At 45.0% G+C, this 23950-nt stretch overlaps 1 protein-coding gene across 9 annotated transcripts in view; it reads right to left on the minus strand.

Moving 5' to 3' along the window:
* Positions 1-4017: 4017 nt before the first annotated feature.
* The window catches only part of LOC130539354 (kin of IRRE-like protein 1), an 82495-nt gene continuing 62562 nt past the window's right edge, over positions 4018-23950 (minus strand). For 6 of the 9 annotated variants that reach the window (XM_057057667.1, XM_057057666.1, XM_057057663.1 and 3 more), the window contains 5 exons: positions 9925-10141; positions 9692-9796; positions 6887-7014; positions 6423-6533; positions 4018-5835 (listed from right to left, as the gene is read on the minus strand). In XM_057057667.1, coding sequence (XP_056913647.1) covers positions 5242-5835; positions 6423-6533; positions 6887-7014; positions 9692-9796; positions 9925-10141 — 1155 coding nt within the window. In that variant the 3' untranslated portion in view covers positions 4018-5241. The remainder of the gene's footprint in view (positions 5836-6422; positions 6534-6886; positions 7015-9691; positions 9797-9924; positions 10142-23950) is intronic. The other 3 variants (XM_057057661.1, XM_057057665.1, XM_057057662.1) reach the window with 3 other exon arrangements.

Genomic DNA, 23950 nt, shown 5'->3' on the forward strand with positions numbered 1-23950 from the left:
GCTGTCCTCCTCTTTTCTGTATCAGAGGGGCCTGGAACTGCAGCCTTCCTAAAACAGGCCCCTTACTCCGCGTGTGTATTCCTATCTGACCCGCCTCCTCATTATTTATGGCCCCTGTCAACGGTTCACCTCTATAGTCACACTCACTCTCTTCCCATGATTCTAATTCATATGGTTCTGTCTGAGCTTCAACAGGCTCCTGAACCTCCAATTCACCAATAAATGTAGCCGGAATTTTGTAGGTATCTGTCTTATTCTCACTCTCCTCTTTATCACTGCCATAAATCAATCTTGCCTTCTCCTCCCTGCGCTCAGCCCTGGCAAATCCTCCTGATGGATCAGCTCTTTTCACTTGTTTTGTTTGATTGCTGTTGTTAAGTGTCAATGTCTGGTTTGGATCTTCTAATGGAGACTTCTCTTCATTGGGCACTCGTGTAACCCCCCTAGATCTGCAATAGTGCACCGCTGCACATGTCACAGCCACAACATGTATCCTTCGGCGCTTATCTTCCAACTCCTTACCCTGTTTTTGCCACGATTTTCCTGCTATACAACCTAATTTTGGATTATCAAGATGATCCTGTAATATAGTGTGAATTTCTGACTCCCCCTTACACAATGCTTCTGCTAAATTAACCTTCACCTCTGGAGGGGGAAGTATCTTCTGCTTCTGAGCTTCCTTCCACAACTTTTTTATTGCATCCAATTCTCTCTCCCTGTCCTCTTCTTTCATGCCACTCACCACCTGATCAAGAGTCCACTTCCACTGTTCTTCCACAGACCGAGGATAGGGAGAACATTCTCCCTGATCCCAACACGCTTTACCACATTCCAGTTCCATCTTTAACTATGCTCCCAAGTGAGATTGAATGTGAATGACTCCAACGGTCAACTCAATGCCTCAGTGAAACAAGCTTCTAGATCAAACGTCTTTGATCCGGTTCCACTCTGGGGGTTAATTCCCAAGGACAAAGAGCCTTTTAATTCACGTTCACTCTGGCACTTTCCAACCCACACAAAAACACAAATCTCGGGCGTCGGGAGTGTCCGTCCCGTCAACTGTGCTCCGAGTCCCAACCCAAATCTTTTTCATATACAGTGCACTGCATACAGCAATACAGCACTGTACTAGTTACGGTTTACTCTAACCGTACTTATTTACGGACTCGAACCGTTATTGCTAACGGACTCGAACCGTTTCTATTTACGGACTCGAACCGTAATTGCGAACGGACTCGAACCGTTTCTATTTACGGACTCGAACCGTAATTGCTAACGGACTCGAACCGTTATTACTGCAGTCATTTCAATATTTTCTATATTTGTATCTGGAATTTATAACTAGGACACTTCAATTGACAGTGACGACAAATTTTTTGGAAATTGCCAATGTGCAGAACTTTTGATTAAACAGGTGTCTGCTTACCTTTTATTAGGGATCCCTTTGTCGTCAGTTGTCTTCCGAAGTGACCGTTGTTGAATTCTTTGCCTCAGATGACTTCTCTGTCTTCATCACGTCGGGGTCACCAAATTGTTGGATCGCAGTACCTCTCGTGTGTCACTGCCAATCCGCGTGTTCTTTAAATGAAGACTTCAAGTAAACAAATGTCAATTTCAAAATGTATTTAGCAAACAGATGTATTTAGCAAACAGATGTATTTAGCAAACAGATGTATTTAGCAAACAGAATCAATTCAAGATACAAATATTACAGAGCTCTGGGCCAGTTCATAACCCTAGCAACAACAAAGTCAATTGTCAGGGCATGAAGTCTGACGACCTAACTATCCCTTGACCCAGTCTTATATAGAAAGATATATGTAAATTATTGATGCTAATTCAGTCCAATCCAGTCCTTCTTCTTGGATGACCCCATCTTCTTCTTCCAGCCTCCTTTGGTGTTGGTGTGGTCCTTCTTGTCCATTATCTTCTCCAGATGGCCAGGTCCGAAGTCATATTCCTGCCAAGGAACTTATCAACACCAGTAAACTACGTTGTCATGTTTTACGATGGGGATCTACCCTTTCCTGTCTGGCTGGCTCCAACTGTCTGACCAGTCTTCAGGTCAAGGAAGGGTCAACTGACTTGCTTATGTGTATTCCTACTAAAGAGTATATAGTATTCCTAACTTCTAAACTAACTGTAACATAAAACCAAACATATAGTATAACACATGCTAATAGGATAAAAGATGCTAACAAGATAAAATATTTCTCTTCAGTCTTTAAAGCCTCCATTAGCAATGAATCATACAAATTGGATATAGTTTAAATTTTCTTGGCAGTTTTCAAGGTAAAGCCTTTTGTTTTTTATGATCAGTTAAAAGTTTGTTAAAATTGTTAAAACACCTAGAGGTGTTATGACACATATTTCTTTCCACCGCTCAACCTAGCAGAACCTCTAATCATCATACCAGGAGATAAATTCTCTACTAGGTATAATCTGAGTAAAACATGCTCAAATTGGTCTTCTATAGTGGAGCACAGAAGCGCAATAAAACATAAACTGCCACCACACAAGTACACAGACATGCATCATTGTAAACACACACAAAAAGACCGACGTAATTGCATTGTAATGCACAAGTGGCTGCTGCATTGTTTGATTCATTCCTCAGGTGGAAATTCTTTAGTTATTTGTCTTTTGTCACCCACTGAAAAAAAAGTAAAAAATGGCCCATCTTATTGAGACATTTTGCCTGGAGACTGTACAGCACAGCACATGACTCAGCTTGGACTGGTTTCATCCTGGGTTGCTCTACATGTGTTCTTGGACCAGCTGAACACTCCTTGTGGCCATAATAGCAGATGAATGGAAGAGAGAGAGGTATGTTATCGCTCACTCACAGGCACACATGCATACAAACATATATACACTACCTAATAGATGAATATTTAATAAGGTATATATAAATGTGTGTGTGTGTGTGTGTGTGGTGTGTGTATGAACAAAATCCACAAATTGCTTCCAGTGGATCTCAAAAAATACAAATGATACATATTTAGAGGATATCCATACTGTATATATCCAAAGTGCCACAAAAAAGCAACAAAACTGCTACACATCATGTGATGACAGAATTTGTGTCATCATGAATTTGGATGAATGAAAACTTTGCTTTCCTGTCATCAGCTAGATCTTTTATGTAAAAACATGTTCTAAATCTTAATTTGGAATCTGGTTGGTTAATTGACTATGTTGAATCAGTGAGGAAATGCTGTGGAAATTATTCTATTCTATAATGTTATATCCACTATTGACCTTGGATGTGCAAAGTCCTGTTCGATTAAACAAATGGCCAGTTTAAGTTTAGTGTTGACACCGTTTGTGTTAGGAGTTATCTTTTGTGTTTCCCATTCCCCCTCCCTTCTGTTTCTTGTCAGTCTTATTTCTGTGTGTTTATTTCCAGGCTCTGCGAGGCTGCTTCCCTGTTCACACCCATCATAGGATCTATGCACCTGCAACTCATCTCCGGACAATCATCTACACCTGCCTCCTGTTTTAAATGACTGGTCCACACTTCCATATTTGCCAATTTGTTGTTCTTCCCTCAGTGGTAACAGTTCAGATCAAATACTCTTAGTAACTCGTGTTTTTGGTAATTCTGATTCTCGTACACTGTGCCTGTTTTTTGTTTGCAGCTCTCTAACTCTGTCACCTGATCCTGCCCGTCTCAGGCAGGATCGCTGTGGATTTTTTTTTTATTTTGTGACTTGCTGGTCTTAAAACTGATAGCTTTCAGTGAAATAAGCTACACCGGATTCAGTCGTGTGTGTCTGCCTTTGGGGTTCAGTTCCTGTCTGCCAATCCTAACAGTTTGATGTCAAAAATGTAAAAGATAAGGCTAGAATAACCAAAACTTCTGTTGTTACCTTGTGTAAAGATGGAACTCCCTTATTCAGAGTGGTATGGGATGAATGCCTGAGCAGTGGTCAGTGATACTATAAATACTGACTGAACTAAAGTATGCCTGGTTAATTACAAATACCAAAACTGATGCGGAACACAAGACAACAATTGTGAGACATAAAATAACAGCAAATTTATGTAGCAGCCTACAAAATGACACACTTACATATACATGTACAAATTATCATATGAACATGAAACAGCTTTCATTTTTGATATGTTAAATTATAATTCAACACGCTTCTTGCTTTCAGAATAAACAGCTTAAAGCGAGCTGGTACTCATTCTTCATCCATCCTTTTGAATGCCAACAATGAAAAAAGGCAGTCTGGTTGACAGAAGCCACAAAGTTTTGTGCCATGGAAAAACATTGAGAACATTTATATGTTTTGCTGTGTACTGTGCAAAGCAGCTATTCAAATGATCTACTTTAAATCTGCATCATTTAAAAACAATATCACTCTCATCAAAGAATGCTGATTATTTTGTTATCGCATATAAATCAAAATGTGATTTTCATCTAAAATGCTAAAGTTTTGGTCCAACATCACCTATAAAAAATACTACAAAATGAATGCCTTTTTAGGCACATCAGTATAAATATGAAAAAAACAAAAATAATTCTTACTGCTCAAATGAAGGAAACCAATACATTTTGATGTGATGTAAGGGCAGGGAAGGTATGTTTTTCAACAAACTGCAGAAATTAATCAAACAATAAACTTACAATACAATAAAAGCATTGTATTGACCTTAAATTAAATGGTAAAAATGCATCCCATTCGATCGAAGTAAATGTTCATTGGTCACATCGACTACTCAGTCTAAATCAAAAAAGGCAAAATTGATTTAAAGCCCAAGCTGCCCCTAGCAAATATGTTTTCAGTGAGTTTGAATGCATGTGTGTCTACCACTTAAAGCCCTCCTTGCATGGAGTAAAAAAATTAACAGTAAGATTCTATAAAGAAAAGAAATGTTACTTCTTGTTTTTATCTTCCAAATACTCTCCTTGGTTGTGTATCTTGCATTGTTGTGCTAGCTCAAAAACACCATTCAATGTAAGTGAAGAAAAGGTCAGCTCAAAAGTATTTCATAATTTATTTGTATTTTGTGTGTACAGTATTGCTGTTGAGTGCTGCATATGTTTTCACTACTAAGTGCTATGTTGTTGTTTTTTTAAATCTACTAGTTTCAAAAAGAAATCAATACTTTTGTACAAGTTGCTTTTTAAACAAATTCTGATAAACATAAGTTTATAATTTTTCAATGTTTTTGAATTTTTCTGCACATTCAACCTGCTTCAAAAAGAAAGTTAAAATGCATGTATGTCACTCATACATGAGTCTGCATCCTCTGTGTTTGTCTTTGGGAATAGTCAGAGGGTGGGGATGAATAGGAAGAGCGAGTAGAGCTTCCGTATTGTACCAGTCCTGTCTCAGGACTTTGTTGGCCTAGCCCAGTCCCTTGTCCTGTTGAAAACCTCTCATATGCTGGTCCTTCCTCCATAGAAGGGGCAAAGGCCATGCGATAACTGGTGTATTGTGATGAATATCCATAGTTATCACAAGACATTTGATTGGAGCTATCAAGCAGGCCACAGTCTCCAGGATAATCTCCTGGTGATTGATGGGCTGGATTTGGAGTTGTTTTCTGAATATGCGCTGTCCTGGAGAAGGTGTTGAACTGGGCATAAGTGGCATGGGATATCCTGGAAGGGGGACGGGGGTCATAACACCCTGCTCTTGAACCTGGAACTATGCTGGGAGGAACAGCACCACTGGTTGCAGCTGATGGTCCACTAGCACACGTTTGCCTACTTGCGTGGTTTGGCGAGCGAAACTCTCCTTGGTAGTGTATGGTTCTGGACTGGGGTCGTACTTCATCATGGGTGGTGGCATGAACATTGTAGTAGCCATTGGTTGGATCCTGTGATTAGAGGACAAGGCAATTTAGTCTCATCACCTTCACTTTTCATTAAGTTAGTTGGTACAGTTTGATTTCTATCAAATCTTAATTGTGATTTATTTAATCTTAACTAATTTTCCTTTCACAAATTTCCTTTAGCTATCTATATTTTATGGGCCAAAATATAGAATTGTGGAACCTGACTTGATTTCTTAACCATTAAATTAGTATTGAGCTACTAGATGATATTGTTGGTAATGGTGTGATGCGGTTAATGCAAAAATGTAATGGTGCTGAATAAAATGTGTGCACAGACTCAGGGCATAATCAGTTTCTAATACAAAGAGCAAAGACCTCACCTGACATTTGGTACAACCAGTGTGGATTTAGCCAAATTGTAATACCCTGCATTTGTCGACGTGAATATTTTTAGTCACAGGAATGATCAGGGGGCCACAAAACAGTGTATGTGATATTGCTGTGAAAACTGAATTATTAACTGCTGCTTGATGTTCATGGTGAAACTGAAATGATTAAAGGGTTGATGAAATGTGATGTTCTATATGAAGGATAAATAATTTTGTTTTCACAAAACAGGGAAATCTAACCTTGAGCTCATACTCCTCCCTGGTGTTATTCTCGCTGCTGATGTCCGGCTTCAGTTCCATATTGTGTTTGAATGGCTGAGTGGAGGGAGAGAGGGAAACAGAGGGCAGAAACTAAACCATCAAACAACGAAACACACACATGAAAAGAGGGAGGGTAAGAAAGCAAAAGAGGGAGGGGAGAGGAGAACACAGTTTCAGGTTTTCATCCCAAGATAATGGAAGTTGAGAACAACTATTTACTGGCTTGGTGATTAGATTCTCTGTGACTCCCAGAGGTAAACTAGACAGTGTGTGTCCCTGTAATGTTATATGTGCAAATATTATGGATGCTGTTGTCTATATAATTTTTTGATAGCATGTTCTTGTGCTTTGTTTTGAGACCTCGCCATTTCGTCAGTACGTTTTAAGTGGCCCAACAGCTCCTCTCCACAGTCCTCTAGTGAGTCAGATAGAGGTCTACTCACAGAATACATGGCCTTGACCATTCGGGTTGTTGTGGAGACATCAGCTACTTCCTCCTCCAAGCTTGGAGTCTCCTTGTTTACTGTTTTTACCTTAATATTCGGTTTACCAAGGGTGATGCCTCGCTGACCTAGAAGAAAAGAATTGTACTGCTAATTGTTAAAGAAAGGAAAAATATGAGTCCAAGAAATATTGTTTTGTGTCCAGAGCCTTTTTTTTAAAAAAAAAAAAAAAACTACTTCAACAGGTAAGAAACGCAAACAGTAGCGATATTGCTGTCTAGTGGAAAGTTAATGCCATCTATTGGTAAATGATTATGTTCAACACCCCCACAGTTTAACAATACATTTAAAAGTCTCCAAATAAGATTACAGACCTGTACTCTTCTGCACACACACAAAAACAATTTTTTAAACGACAAAAAAATTCAATTTTTGTCTACATGCTTAAAATTGTAAAAAAGAAAAGAAAGAAAAAATCAGTTAAACTTGTATTCGAAAACATTTTTTTCATTTACAGCAATTTTTTTCAGGAGATCTTTTTCACGTCTTCAGACCTGCTGTGATCAGGCAGCATTCAGCATTCACCTTTCAAGCATAAATATTTACTCCAGAAATCCACTTTTAACAAGGTAAAGTCCAATCTGCGCCCTAAGATAAACAAACGGTTTTGTCTGCTTTCATGTCATTTGTTGGACAATATTGCAATTTGATTTGTCTATTCTGCACACATTCATGGACATAGTGGTGGCAAATTTCTATATGTTTAGTTCTAGAGTGGTCTGCAGGATTCTTGGCTATTGTGCTGGCACCTCACTTTTCCTCCAGATCCACATAAACAGCAAGAATCTCAAGGTCTTATCTTGATCACAGGGATCCAATGTGCTCTGTTAAAATCCAATTTCCATCGAGAATGCAGTGAAAGCCTTGCTCCAGCAGCATGGGGACTGCTTCAGGCCATAGATTGTTTTTATTTCAATTGGCACACTAGGTGTTCCTGTCCAGGTTTAATGTAACCCTCTGGTTGCTTCATATAAATTTCTTCTTTGAGGTGCCCATTAAGGTGCACATGTACCAAGAGTCACAGTGTTTTAGATCCACGTATCCCTTCTTCCCTTAGTGATGAAGACTTCATGAGCTTCTTAACTGATAAAGTTCAAGCTATCAGAGAGAAAGCTAACCAGGCCATCCCAACAACTGGACCATCACCAGATGTGCTGACTGTGGGAACATACAGGTTCTCCAACGAGCCCTTAAACTCCTTCACCCCTATATATTTTTCTGAGGCGTCTTTGCTAATTCAGAAATCCAAGACCAACACGTTTTTAGATCCCATCCCAACACACCTGTTGAAGGATGTTTTACCATTGATAGGCAGTTCTATCCTGGACCAGATCAATTGTTCTTTAGTGACAGGTTATGTACCCCGGTCATACAAGTTGGCAGTGATTAAGCCGTTGCTTAAAAAACATCACTGAGTCCTGATGTGTTAGCAAATTATAGGCCGATATCCAACCTTCCTTTTATCTCTAAAATTCTTGAGAAGGTGGTGGTTACTGGAGCACCTGCAGAGGAACAGCCTGTTTGAGATGTTTCAGTCAGGCTTTAGAGCTCATCACAGCACAGAAACAGCACTTCTTAAAGTTACTAGATAGACTGGAACATGTGATTGGGATTAAAGGGACAGCACTAGACTGGTTTACTAATGATCTTCTTATAGCTTCAGATCATGGACTGGTCTCTATGCTGGTTCTGCTGGACCTCAGTGCTGCTTTTCATACAGTTGATCACAGCATCTTGTTACATAGACTGGAACGTGTGATTGGGATTAAAGGGACAGCACTAGACTGGTTTAGATCATATTTATCTGATAGATACCAGTTTGCTCATGTCCATGGTGTTCCCTCCTCATACAGTAGGGTTAGCCATGGAGTTCCACAAGGTTCTGTACTTGGACCAATCCTTTTCACCTTGTACATGCTTCCCTTAGATAACATTATCATTAGGTTAACATCTTACCTATGCTGTTATAGGCCAAGGCTGCCGGGGTCCAGAAACATGATCACCTGACAGGCCTCTGTCACCCTACTGGGTCATGGTTTCCTCTCCTCTCCTCATCAAGTAGACTAGTTATGCTGATTCTTGTGTAGTTTTTCTGCTTCTCCCCCCCTTCTGTATTCATTTACAGGTATCGCCGCCTTCGGAGCTGCATGATGACCTCCGGCCCCACTGACCCACTTGGCCGACGGCTTGCATAAATAGTATATTTTTGTATGTGTTTCTGTGCTCTGTGCCCGTCCTCTCCTCTCCTCTCCTCTCCTCTCCTCTCCTCTCCTCTCCTCTCCTCTCCTCTCCTCTCTATTCTATCTACCTGTCCGCCCCCCTCTCCTCTCTCTCTACCCAGCTGGCCATCAGCAGGAGGGTCCCCTACATGAGCCTGGTCCTGCTCAAGGTTTCTTCCTGTTAAGGGGGAGTTTTTCCTTGCCACTGTTGCTTGTTGTTGGTCAGGCCCTGGGATTCTGTAAATCGCCTAGAAACAATTTTGATTGTAACAGACGCTGTATAAATAAAGATTGATTGGTTGGTTGGTTGGTTGGGTGACTGACTGACTGACTGACTGACTGACTGACTGACTGACTGACTGACTGACTGATTGATTGGGTGGCGGTTATATGACAGATTGAAATATCTGAATATTCAAAAATGTTTGAATTAAATAATGTAAAGCTGAGAAGGCAAAATTAATATACAAAGTAGATGAACAAAAAGCTGACACATTGTGCATGCATGCCACATTTGTGCACTCACTGCCTTTACGTTGATGGTACAAGAAGGCAAGCACAAATAGAAACATAAGCAGTACTATGCAGGAGCCAACTGTACCACCAGCGATAATTCCTACTGGAACGATATCTGAAATAAACATAAGCAGAAGAGTGTTCAGAGTGGAGGGACAGCTGTGGATTCTTGGTTACATAAAACTGCATTGGTATTTTGCTGTTTAAACACAAATCCACATCATAGATATTGTTTTTTCATACCTGTCTCTTCCAATGTGATAATCATAGTGCCAGGTCCAAATGAGTTCCAGGCAGTGCAGTTGTACGGAGAATGGAAATCAGACTCCATGACGTTGTTGATGGTTAGGGTGGAGATGACTGCTCCACCCTCCGATGGAGGTTTGCTCTGCTCCACTGTGTAACGCTCCATTAGTGTACCTTTTTCCTTGTCCCATACATTTTCCTTCCATGCCCAAACCTGAAATATGTTCAAAAAGTGTGAGCAGGAATGCTAAAACAGCATTGAGATTACTGCCACCTTTCAAAATAGTAATTTCCTCACCCCCTTTGTTGAATTATGAATTAAATGCTATTAACCACATTTTAGGCTAGCGGAGTTCAATTTCAGAACCCTGACCTGGCCAGACCTTTTCTAAAATTCTTTAAGAAATCACTTTTCTGACAAATCGAAGTGAAAAGATCTTGAAAAGATCTAAAGAAAATTCAACAAATAATAAAATAATTGAAATTTTTCTGGAAATGATAAAAAGCCATTTCTAAATGTGTGGGAGTAAGTAAACCACAGTCAGAGCCATTAATCTCTGTCTCTGACAATATATGACAAAATAATGGGAGTGATTGAGCTAGTCCCTTTGAGAGTGCAGTGGTGTCCTGGTATCTGTGGATTCCTAGTTGATCATACAAGGCAAAAAGCTGAGACTGGACATTTTTCCCTTGGTTGCTGTGCAGGGTCTCTGGCTCCTGCAGGCCAATGCCGCCCTAGTACCTACTCTGTGACCATTTCTGCCCTGGTCAGAGAGCTTGTACATCTCTGGCCATTTGGTGGAGTGGGTGGCACAAAAAGAAGTTGATGGAACAAAGCACATAGTGGTTGCACTTGTCGGAACAATGGCTCGAACACATCTACCAAAGACTCTTTGGTGTTTGTCCCCTGTGTGTCATTATGTGTGTCTTGTTTTCCCCCAGGCAGAGCTGAGCTGTGACCAGGCCTTTTCCCGCCACCATATCTGCGCTGCTGTGGCTCATTGGGTCATATCTCTGCAGCTGTGTCGCAGCTGTGGCTCACCATCTCATCAGCCGCTAGTTAAAAGCTGTCTCTTCGTCTCTTCCCTGTGCTTGCCGCTAGTTTAGTGAGAGACTGCTACTGGTGTGTTGTGTGTTTTTGTACACTAAATTCCAGAGGTGCAGTTTGCCTCCACTAGTTTCCATACTTCTGTTGCCACAATGCACATGAAGCTGACGTTGTACAGTCAATGGGTCTGTAGTTCATAGCTGTTGTGAAACCCTAAATGGGATTTTAAAAAAAAAACAAAAAAACCCCTGCGTAACATCCAAACAATATGCCAAGTATTGTGCCAAATGAATGAGGTCGGTGGACTGACTGAATACACCAAATGGATTTTTTTCTTCACTGATATACCGGAGCAGATATACTGGTATTGCAAGATGACAATGAGCTCAAAATTGTTTAAGAGTGGTTCAGGGCGCATGAAACATCATTTTCACACACAAATTGCAACCACAGAATTGAAACCTATATCCTTTCACAACTCTTCTTTGGGATGTGTTGAAGAAGGCTTTGTGCAGTGGTCCAGTTCTCCCATCATCAATATAAGATCTTTGTGAAACATCAATGGAACACTTGACAGAAATAAATCTTGTGACATTGCAGATGCTTATCAAAATGATGCCATAATCAAAGCTTAAGGGCCAACAAAATATTACAAAGGTGCACAACTTATATATATGCAACATACATATGTATGTGTATATATATATGTGTGTGTGTGGGTGTGTGTGTGTGTATATATATATATTTTTAAACTCTTCCTCGCCCTCCTGGGCGGTGCCTCCTTCCTTCAGACTTGGGTCCTCTACCAGAGGCCTGGGAGTCTGAGGGTTCTGCGCAGGATCATAGCTGTTCTTCGGACTGCGCTCTTCTGGACAGAGAAGAGTCCCAATCACACTGTTGCCTTCATGCCCCACATTCTCTCCATCTCCTCCTTCAGCCCTTGGTACTTCTCCAGCTTCTCGCGTTCCTTCTTCTTGATGTTGCTATCACTCGGGATTGCTACATCTATCACCACCACTGTCTTCTGGTGTTTATCCACCACCACTATGTCAGGCTGGTTGGCCACCACCATCTTGTCAGTCTGGATCTGGAAGTCCCACAGGATCTTGGCCTGCTTGTTCTCCAGCACTTTTGGGGGTGTCTCCCACCTGGATCCTGGGACCTCCAGTCCATACTCAGTGCAAATGTTCCTGTACACTATGCCAGCCACCTGGTTATACCGCTCCATGTATGCCTTGCCTGCTAGCATCTTGCACCCTGCTGTGATGTGCTGGACTGTCTCAGGGGCGTCTGCACCTGGGGTCTTGTCTGGTATGGTAGACACTGGCCTCTATTGCTCTGGTGCTCAGGGCCTGTTCTTGTGCAGCCATGAGTAGTGCCTCTGTGCTGTCTTTCAGTCCGGCCTTTGTCAGCCACTGGTATGTTTTTTTTTATATCAGCCACTTTCTCAATTTGTCGGTGGTACATTCCATGCATGGGCTTGTCCTTCCATGATAGCCCCTCAGGTTCCTCCTCCTTGGTGGGCTTTTGTTGCCTGAGTCATTCACTCAGCAGTGGGTCAGGGGGGCCATCTTCTTGATGTACTATCGGAGGCTTGTTGTTTCCTCCTGGACAGTAATTCGGACACTTTCTAGTCCTCGGCCCCCTTCCTTTCGCTTTGTGTACAGCCTCAGGATACTGGACTTAGGGTGAAACCCTCCGTGCATGGTGAGGAGCTTCCTTGTCTTGATGTCAGTGGCTTGTATCTCTTCCAGTGGCCAGGGTATTATGACAGCAGGGTATCTGATTACTGGCAGGGCGTAGGTGTTTAAGGCCTGGATCTTATGCTTACCATTCAGCTGACTTTTCAGGACCTGCCTTAACCTCTGTACATATTTGGCTGTGGTTGACCTCCTAGCTGCCTCCTTATGGTTAACATTTGCCTGCGGGATCCCCAGGTATTTGTAACTGTCCTGCACATCTGCGATGTTTCCTTCAGGTAGTTCAACCCCATCAGTTTTAATCAGTTTTTGATCACCTTTCCTCTTCTAGATATCATCCACCCACATTTGTTCTTCCTGGTAACGTATTGTGTCACTTCCTGCCTCCTCAATCATTCGTTGGTTGCATTGTGCACGGGGTGTTGTATTCACTTTACTTAAAATTTGAACACTTGGGACATTCTAGTCACCTGATAACAACAGTGAGAAACAACCCATATTAAACAAATACAGGGCTTCAGCGATTATTAGCGTTAGCATGGCCTCACCGTCTGTTTCACCCGGTGTCTTTGTCTGTTCAGAGTGTGAAGTGTTTAGTTAGTCCTCTGCCTCCCTTAGTGAAGGGAATAGGTGCAGAAAGTAGAGTTTATTTACGGCTATGGAGGCGAGACTTGGTGAGCTTGAGATGCAGTTCCGCAGCTTGGAGTTAGCTGGAGTTGCGTCAGGTAGCCAGGAGAAGCTAGCTGCTGCGGAGCTGCCTAGCGTAGCTTCAGCTAGCGGTCCCCCGGCAGCAGCCGACTAGCCAGGGCGACTGGGTGACGGTTCGCAGGAAGCGTAGCCCAAAAAAAAAAGGCCCATGGTGCACCACCAACCGCTTTCCGTGGCTAACCGTTTTTCCCCACTCTGCGACACACCCGCTGAGAAACCGACCCTGGTAACTGGCGACTGTTTTGCGCTACGTGAAGCCGACTCCAGCGACCATAGTCAAGTGCATTCCGGGGGCCAGAGCAGGCAACATAGAAGCAAATTTATGGCTGCTGGTGAGACGTAAACGTAAATTTGTCATTATTCATTATTCAAGTCGGAGCCAACGACACCGGCTTCGTCAGTCAGAGGTCACCAAAATTAACTTGGAGTTGGTGTGCAACTACGTAAAAACAATGTCGGACTCTGGAGCATTCTCTGGTCCCCTCCCCAATCTGGCCAGCGATTAAATGTTTAGCCGCATGTCGTCGCTTTGGCGCTGGCTGTCACGGTGGTGCCCCGAAAACCAGGTGGCCTTTATAGACAATTGGAGGACTTTTTGGGGAAAACCTGGTCTGATTAGGAGAGACGATGTCCATCCCACACGGGATGGTGCCTCTCTCATTTCTAGTAATTTGGCTAATTTTATTAGACCCAAAGTGACCTGACAATCCAGGGTCCAGACCAGGATGCAGAGTTGTAGTCTTACACACATCTCTGCTGTTTCCATAGAACCCTCATCCACCAACAATAACATATTTAACACTATAGTCTCTGTTCCACGGTTAAAAGTTCACCAAGCACAGAGCAGGGGAGCGGTCAATCACCATAATCTTATTAAAATTAATACTAAAGCACAAGTTGGAGAAACTAATATCACAATTAAGTGTGGACTCTTAAATATTAGACCTTTTGTGTAAATCCCTGTTAGTACACGACCTGATAGCGGATCATCACATTGATTTATTTTGTCTTACTGAGACCTGGCTTCAGGAGGAGGAGTATGTTAGCTTAAATGAATCTACTCCTCCTACCCATCTTAATTATCATATTCCTCGTGCTATTGGTCGAGGAGGGGGAGTGGCAGCAATCTATCACTCCAAGTTATTAATTAATCTTAGACCAAAATATGGCTCCAGTTCATTTGAAAGCCTGATCCTTGGCATCACACATATGAACTGGAAGACATATCCATGTAGACGTTGTAAATGACAGCTTTAGAAATGGCTTCATTTCATTACTTGAGTCAGTTGGTTTCCTCCAGCAGATAAACCAACCAACTCAAAACTTCAATCACACCCTAGATCTAGTTCTGACTTATGGTGTTAAGGTAGAACATGTGTCAGTGTTCCCTCAGAACCCACTCCTGTCAGACTATTCTTTGATCACTTTCACATTTATGATTAAGGATTCTTCTATGCTCACAGCACAGTCTTACTATAGCAGATGTCTTTCAGATAATGCTGTAGCTAAGTTTAAGGAAGTGATCCCTGTGCTAATCCCAGGACCACTGTGTATTTCCCCAGGGATAAATCATTATAACCTTAGCCCTGCTGAGGTTGACTCTATTGCTGAAGGTGCAGCAACCTCACTGAGAATCACGCTTGATTCTGTTGCCCCCCTGAAAAAGAAAATAGTAAATCAGAGGAGGTGTGCCCCCTGGTATAATTCACATATCAGGACCCTCAAGCAGAAAGTGTGAAGACTGGGAAGGAAGTGGCATTCTTGTAAAATAGATAGCTATCATGTAGCCTGGAAAGACTGTCTATTAGTTTACAAAAAGGCCCGTCGCAAGGCTAGAACAGCTTATTTCTCTTCTTTAATTGAGGAAAATAAGAGCAACCCCAGGTTTCTTTTCAGCACTGTGGCCAAATTAACTAAGAGTCACAGTGTTTTAGATCCACGTATCCCTTCTTCCCTTAGTGGTGAAGACTTCATGAGTTTCTTCACTGATAAAGTTCAAGCTATCAGAGAGAAAGCTAACCAGGCCATCCCAACAACTGGACCATCACCAGATGTGCTGACTGTGGGAACATACAGGTTTTCCAACGAGCCCTTAAACTCCTTCACCCCTATATATTTTTCTGAGGCGTCTTCGCTAATTCAGAAATCCAAGTTCACCACGTGTTTTTTAGGATGTTTTACCATTGATAGGCAGTTCTATCCTGGATCAGATCAATTGTTCTTTAGTGACAGGTTATGTACCCCGGTCTTACAAAGTGGCAGTGATTAAACCGTTGCTTAAAAAACCATCACTGGATCCTGATGTGTTAGCAAATTATAGGCCGATATCCAACCTTCCTTTTATCTCAAATTCTTGAGAAGGTGGTGGTTACTGGAGCACCTGCAGAGGAACAGCCTGTTTGAGATGTTTCAGTCAGGCTTTAGAGCTCATCACAGCACAGAAACAGCACTTCTTAAAGTTACTAGATAGACTGGAACATGTGATTGGGATTAAAGGGACAGCACTAGACTGGTTTACTAATGATCTTCTTATAGCTTCAGATCATGGACTGGTCTCTATGCTGGTTCTGCTGGACCTCAGTGCTGCTTTTCATACAGTTGATCACAGCATCTTGTTACATAGACTGGAACATGTGATTGGGATTAAAGGGACAGCACTAGACTGGTTTAGATCATACTTATCTGACAGATACCAGTTTGCTCATGTCCATGGTGTTCCCTCCTCATACAGTAGGGTTAGCCACGGAGTTCCTCAAGGTTCTGTACTTGGACCAATCCTCTTCACCTTGTATATGCTTCCCTTAGGGAACATTATTCGGCAGCATGGGATAAATTTTCATTGTTATGCTGATGACACTCAGCTTTATTTATCCAAGAAACCAGAGGAGACAGAGAAGTTAGTGAAGATCCAGAACTGTCTTAAAGACATAAAGTCCTGGATGTCTTCAAATTTCCTCCTCCTTAATCCAGGAAAAACTGAGGTCAGGGTGTTTAGTCCTAAACCTCTCAGGGATAGATTAGATCATATGATCACCCTAGATTGTGACGGGTATGGTATGGACCCAAGTGCAGTACAAAACAGGCAACAAACTGATGATCCGTTAACAGGTTTATTAACTGTAATCTGGCAAACAAAGAACAGTTTGATGGCGGGGCAGTGGACTTGGTCGAGGCAGGCAAAAAGTCAGTAACCGGGCAGGCAGAATCAGGCAAACAATCCAGAGGGAGACTGGCTGAGCTCGTGGTCAAGACAGAAGACAGAGTTAATTTACCGGGGGTCAGGCAGAACAGGCAGGTCGTAAACAGGCAGGGTCGATTCCGGGAAGACAGGCAGGTAAACGCTGGAAGGTCATGCATAGCAGAGACAATCTGGCACCGAGTGAGTGTGAGGCTGGAGAATATAGAAACAGAAAGCGTGAGCCTGACTGCCACCGGATTGATGACTCTTTTGACGGGGAACGGTCCAATGAACTTGGGAGCCAGCTTGTTGGACTCCACCCGCAGTGGAAGATCCCGGGTGGAGAGCTAGACCTTCTGGCCCACCTGATATTCTGGAGCTTGGCAACAACGATGGTTGGCAGCAGAGGAGTAGCGGCCAGCAGTCTTCAGGAGGGAGGCTCTAGCTCGGGCCCAGGTCCGATGACAGCGATGGAGGAAGGCTTGAACTGAAGGGCAAGAGGCCTCCTTCTCCAGGGCTGGGAAGAGGGGTGGCTGATACCCATAGGCACTGAAAAGGAGACAGGCCTGTGGCAGAGCCTGTCAAAGTGTTGTGAGCATATTCCACCCACAACAGCTGCTGGGACCAGGAAGATGGATTCTGGGACACAGTACACCGAAGGGCTGTTTCCATTTGTTGGTTCACCCTTTCAGTCTGGCCATTGGATTGAGGATGGAACCCTGATGACAGACTCGGCGTGGCTCCCAGCAATCTGCAGAACTCCTGCCAGAACACGGAAGAGAACTGGGGTCCCCTGTCTGAGACCACATCCACAGGAATTCCATGGAGACGGAAGACATGGTCGAGGAGTAGTTGGGCAGTCTCCTTAGCTGATGGGAGCTTGAGTAAGGGGACGAAGTGAGCCATCTTGGAGAAGCGATCCACGATTGTAAGTATGGCCATCTTCCCCTCAGATGGTGGCAGACCCAGTGACAAAGTCTAAAGAAATGTGTGACCAGGGACGATGCGGCACAGGAAGTGGCTGTAGAAGATGGGACGGGGCCTGACGAGAAGACTTGTTCTGGTTGCAGGTAGGGCAGGCGTTGACATATTTCCGGGTGTCCTCCTCTAACGAGGGCCACCAGAAGCGTTGCTTCTCCCTGAAACTGGCGTGACAAAGCGTCTGGTTTGACATTGCGGGAGCCGGGTCTGTAGGAGAGGGAGAAATCAAACCTGGTGAAGAAGAGGGCCCATTGTGCCTGTCGGGAGTTGAGTCTCTTAGCAGTCCGGATGTATTCCAGGTTTTTGTGATCTGTCCAAACTAAGAAGGGCTGCTTAGTCCCCTCAAGCCAGTGTCGCCACTCCTCTAGGGCCAGCTTGACAGCCAGAAGCTTCCGATTGCCAATGTCGTAATTTCTCTCAGCCGGTGAAAGACGCCGAGAGAAGAAAGCACATGGATGGAGTTTCTGGTCACCTGCTGCTCGCTGAGACAGGACTGCACCCACTCCAACATCGGAAGCATCCACCTCCACAACGAACTGTCGTTCAATCTCCGGGACCTGGAGGATGGGTGCTGAGCTGAACCGGTTCTTCAGGGTCTGGAAAGCAGAGTCTGCAGCGTGGGACCAGCGGAAGGGACTCTTGGGGGAGGTCAACATGGTGAGGGGAGCAGCAATGGAGCTATAGTTCCGGATGAAGCGTCGATAAAAGTTTGCAAAACCCAGGAAACGCTGCAGTTGCTTAAGGGTCTCCGGAACTGGCCAGGACTTTACCGCCTCCACCTTAGCAGGATCCATCTCCAAGCGTCCCTCGGCCACAATGTAGCCAAGAAAGGCCACCGACTGGGTGTGGAACTTGCATTTCTCAACCTTGACGAACAGCGAATTCTCCAGGAGACGCTGCAACACCGTCCTGACATGGTGAACGTGATCCTCAAGGCAGGTGGAGAAGATAAGAATGTCGTCCAAGTAGACAAACACATATTTGTTGATCATGTCCCGGAGGACATCATTCACCATGGCTTGGAAGACAGCGGGGGCATTGATGAGACCGAATGGCATCACCAAATACTCATAATGTCCAGTGGGGGTGTTGAAGGCCGTCTTCCACTCGTCCCCCTCCCTGATGCGTACAAGGTGGTAGGCATTACGAAGGTCAAGCTTGGTGAAGATCTTGGCCCCTTGAAGTAGCTCATAGGCAGAGGAAATGAGTGGTAGGGGGTACCGGTTCTTGACTGTGATGTCGTTGAGACCCCGGTAATCGATGCAAGGGCGCAGGGTCTTGTCCTTCTTGTCCACAAAAAAGAATCCTGCCCCTGCAGGTGATGAAGAAGGGCATATGATTCCTGCAGCCAGGGAGTCATTAATATAGCCCTCCATGGCCTCCCGCTCTGGACCAGACAGAGAGTAGAGGCGCCCCTTAGGAGGTGACGTGCTAGGCTTCAGATCAATACCGCAGTCGTAAGGGCGGTGGGGGGGGCAGCGAGGTAGCTCGGGTTTTACTGAACACCTCCCCGAGGTCGTGGTACTCAGCAGAGACTCTGGCCAGGTCCAGGCAGGTGCTGGGGAGCGTAGTCTGGCGCGGCATTGATGTATCCCGAAGGCAGACCTGGTGGCAGAAGCCGCTCCAGCTGGGAATAGTGGCTGTGGTCCAGTCGACATGCGGGTTGTGTTTGCGGAGCCAAGGAAAGCCCAGGATCAGAGGAATGTTGGATGAGGGCAGGAGAAGAAACTGGATGGTCTCATGATGGTTACCAGAAATCAGCATGTGAACAGGGGCAGTCTGGTGGGCAACCGTTCCCAGGAGATGACCATCCAGGGCCCTGGCAGGAATCGGTGGGTTGAGGGGAATCCTCTCTAGCCCGAGTTGCATACCGGAGTCAATGAAGGTGGCCAGGGTGTGAGAGCCATCGGCAAGAAGAAGCTTGGCTAGAAAGAGGGGGCGTTTAATCTGTGAGGAAGATTTCACTCCCACATGACTCACCAGGACTTCCTCATTCACTGGTGAGCTCTGCCTTTTAACGGACAGAGAGAGATAAAATGTCCATATTGCCCACAGTACATACAGAGATTCCCCATCTTGCGACGCTGACGCTCCTCTGGTGTGAGTCTGGTGCGACCCAGTTGCATTGGTTCTGGGTCAGCAGGAACAGGGGCCGAAGCGGGGGGGAAATCCAGGCGGTGAGCTGCCGTGGAAGGTGCGGGGTTCTGTCTCCTTTCTCTTCTCCGGGCCCTGACATGGAGATCCAGTTGAGTGCTGAGTTCGATGAGTTCGTCCAGTGTGGCAGGTAGAGGGTAAGAAACCAGTTTGTCCTTGATATACTCTGCTAAACCATGCAGAAAGGCATCCAGCAGAAAGGCATCCAGCAGGCATGCAGCCAGGTTCCAGTCACTCTGACGAGCCTTGGTCCTGAAGTCGATGGAGTAATCTTCCACGGAGTGATTCCCCTGCCGTATGGAGAGGAGCTCCGAAGTGCCATCTGGACCCATAGCTCCCAGCCCGAAGACCTTGCGCAGCTCCTCCAAGAAGGCCTGGAATGAAGCACAGGCAGGAGTCTGCCTCTCCCACTCTGCAGTTCCCCAGAGGAGAGGTCTTCCTGTCAGGTTGCTGATGACGTATGCCACCTTGGCTCCCTCAGTGGCAAATGTGTGTGGCTACAGACTGAAGAGCAGGGAACAGGAAGTCAGGAAGGGACGACAGAGCTTGGGATCCCCATTGTAGCGCTCTGGGGCCCCCAGCCGGGGTTCTGATATCATCCTCGGCAGCGCTGGAACGGGAGCAGGAGGTGGAGGTGCTGGTGCAGAGACTGTGGTCTCTGGAGAGGAAAGGGTGGAGGTCAGCTGTTGCAGTTGAGCAGTGAGGGCTGTGATGGCCCTGGCTTGGGCCTCCGCAGCTTGTCGGGCATGGGCAGCCGCCTCCACCAACCGCTGCTCATGAAGCATGAGTACTCCCTCAATTCTCTCAAACCGATCCCGTGGTGACGGTGGTTCTGCTGGGTCCATGATTGGCCAGATTGTACGGTGACGGGTATGGTATGGACCCAAGTGCAGTACAAAACAGGCAACAAACTGATGATCCATTAACAGGTTTATTAACTGTAATCTGGCAAACAAAGAACAGTTCGAGGGCGGGGCAGTGGACTTGGTCGAGGCAGGCAAAAAGTCAGTAACCAGGAGGCAGGCAGAATTAGGCAAACAATCCAGAGGGAGACTGGCTGAGCTCGTGGTCAAGACAGAAGACAGAGTTAATTTACCGGGGGTCAGGCAGAACAGGCAGGTCGTAAACAGGCAGGGTCGATTCCGGGAAGACAGGCAGGTAAACGCTGGAAGGTCATGCATAGCAGAGACAATCTGGCACCGAGTGAGTGTGAGGTCTGGAGAATATATACTGGTAGGTGAACTGATTGATGAGTGAGGGCAGGTGTTTGATCAGTGAGTGAGGGCAGGTGTGTGATCAGTGACTGAGAGCAGGTGTGTGATCAGAGGGTGTGGTGTGAGCAGGGGAGTGGAAAAGAACTGAGTCCATGGGCTGGAGCAGGGTGTGACATAGATGGTATCTCATTAACATCTAGTCTCTCTGTGAGGAATCTAGGAGTAACTTTTGATCAAAATCTCTCGTTCAACTCACACATTAAATTAGTCTCTAGAAGTGCCTTTTTTCACCTGAGGAACATCACAAAGATTAGGAAGCTACTGACGCGGCATGATGCTGAAAAGTTAGTCCATGCATTTGTTACTTCCAGGCTGGACTATTGTAATTCTTTATTATCAGGGTGTCCAAACAACTCTTTAAGAAGCCTCCAGTTGATCCAAAATGCTGCATCCAGAGTCCTGACAGGTATTGACAAAAGAGATCACATAACTCCTGTAATGGCGTTGCTTCATTGGCTGCCTGTTAAATTTAGAATAATTTTTAAAACCCTTCTTTTGACCTACAAGGTCCTCAGAGGCCTAGCTCATTTAGCTGCATTTAGCTATCAGGCTTGTGGTTCCCAGAGTTTCTAGGAGTAGAATGGGGGGCCGAGCATTTAGCTACCAGGCCCCCCTGCTATGGAACTAGCTCCCTGTCCAGGTACGGGAGGCTGACTCCATCGCTACGTTTAAGATCAGACTTAAAACTTACCTCTTTGAAAAGCTTATTGTTACTAATTCTGTAGTTCCAGTTACTATCATAGATAGACAAATTACCATACTTAGGGGGTCGTCTAATCGTTAGGTCACATCTTAGCTATGCTGTTATAGGCAAAGGCTGCCGGGGTCCGGAAACATGATCACCTGACAGGCCTCTGTCACCCCACTGGGTCATTGTTTCTTCTCCTTCCTCTCCTCTCCCCCTCCCTCTCCTCTCCTCTCCCTCTTCTCTCCTCTTCCTTTCCTTCTTCTTTCCTCTCCTCTCCTCTCCTCTCCTCTCCTCTCCTCTCCTCTCCTCTCCTCTCCTCTCTATTCTATCTACCTGTCCACCCCCCTCTCCTCTCTCTCTACCCAGCCGGCCATCAGCAGGAGGGTCCCCTTACATGAGCCTGGTCCTGCTCAAGGTTTCTTCCTGTTAAAGGCGAGTTTTTCCTTGCCACTGTTGCTTGTCTGGGGTTAGGCCCTGGGATTCTGGAAAGCACCTTGAAACAATTTGTGAGCTGTATAAATAAGGATTGATTGATTGATTGATTTTTCTAGCCCAAATGACATCCTGATGTCCTTGATGTAGATCCTAGTGAGGTGAATCAGAGAGTCGATGTCACACTCGTTCTTGGCATATAGCTTGATGTCTTCCATGTTGAGGAGGTGGCTGACGGTTGTTCCACTTCGGAACTGGTACCCATAGCCACTCTTGGTGATGATCTGGCTGAGGAGGTTTAGGCCAATGCAGAACAGCATAGGGGACAGAGCATCTCCTTGATATATGTCACATCTGATGCTCACCTGCACAATTGGCTTTGAGTTAGCCTCCAGAGTCATGTTCCACAGCTTCATGGAGTTCTGGATGAACTCTTTTAGTGTTCTGTTGATGTTGTACAGCTTTAGGCACTCTAGTATCCATGTGTGTGGCACTGAGTCATAGACTTTCTTGTAATCAATCCAGGCAGTGCAGAGGTTGGTGTGCCGCGTCCTACAGTCCTGGGCAATTGCCCTGTCGACCAGTAGCTGGTGCTTGGCACCTCTGATGTTGTTCCCTATGCCTTTCTGTGCTCTGCTCATGTATTGATCCATGTGCCTGTTCATCTTAGCCGCTATGATGCCTGATAGGAGCTTCCATGTGGTGCTGAGGCAGGTTATGGGCCGGTAGTTGAACGGTATTGTGCCCTTCTGGGGGTCCTTCATTATGAGGACTGTCCGGCCCTGGGTTAGCCACTCTGGGTGGTTCCCTGATGTTAGCAGCTGATTCATTTGTGCTGCCAGGCGTTCATGGAATGCAGTCAGCTTCTTAAGCCAGTAGGCGTGGATCTTATCGGCCCCTGGTGCTGTCCAGCTCTTCATTTTGGACACTCTTGTTTGGATGTCTGCTAAGGTGATGACTACTGGGTCTTGTTCTGGGAGTTGGCTGTGCTCAGTCTGTAGTTCTTGCAGCCATTGGGCAGTAGTGTTGTGCATATTCATGCTCTTCATCTTAGAGCCAAGCATCTGTAGGATTACCGTTTCCGCTGCATACATCAGCTGATTGGTCTCAGTGATGGTAGTGGTAGGGATGGTTGACAGTGACGTGTTCATGTCCTCCAGTAGAGACTGGTCTGGTACTTTGTGTGTTAGCCTTGGCAGAGAGGTAGTTGAGTTCCCCCAGAACTTCATGATTCTCTCTCTCAGGTCAGCTGCCCTTGTCCCGATTCCTACTGTCATTGGGGCTGTGTACCCAATCTCGATATTGGGGGGTGATGATGAAATCACCCCCATACTGACCTGGCGTCCTGGCTCCCCCTTGCCGTAGCATATTTTGTACCGTGGGTACAATCTCTAGCTGTGATAGCAGCTTCTTGTTGCGGATATTCGAACACTGAGCTAAGAGCTGCTTCTTAGTCAGTGAGGATGTGGGGTTTCGAAGTACCCATTTCTCCCACATCCTCTGCATGTACCCTCTCTCGCTGGGGTTCCTCCCTTAATAACACTCCATCAGTACCACATTCTCTTCCGTGCTCCATGAATGCCTTGTTCCAGTAGCCAATTTGACATCAGGTGGCCCTATATATATATATAGGCATCTATATATGTGTGTCTATATATAGACACACACACACACATTTTCGCGACCATAAGGCACACCTTATTAAAAGGTGCAGTCTTAGTTGCGGGTGCTATTTCTGTATTTAACACTTACATAAGGCACACTAGATTATAGGGTGTGGGCATGGTAAAGCTTAAAACATGCATGCTAGCATGTATTTAGCAATGTACTCATGTTATTTTTGATCAATCCTCATCCACA

This window comes from Takifugu flavidus, chromosome 15, assembly GCF_003711565.1.
Source record: "Takifugu flavidus isolate HTHZ2018 chromosome 15, ASM371156v2, whole genome shotgun sequence".
Classification (NCBI taxonomy): domain Eukaryota; kingdom Metazoa; phylum Chordata; class Actinopteri; order Tetraodontiformes; family Tetraodontidae; genus Takifugu; species Takifugu flavidus.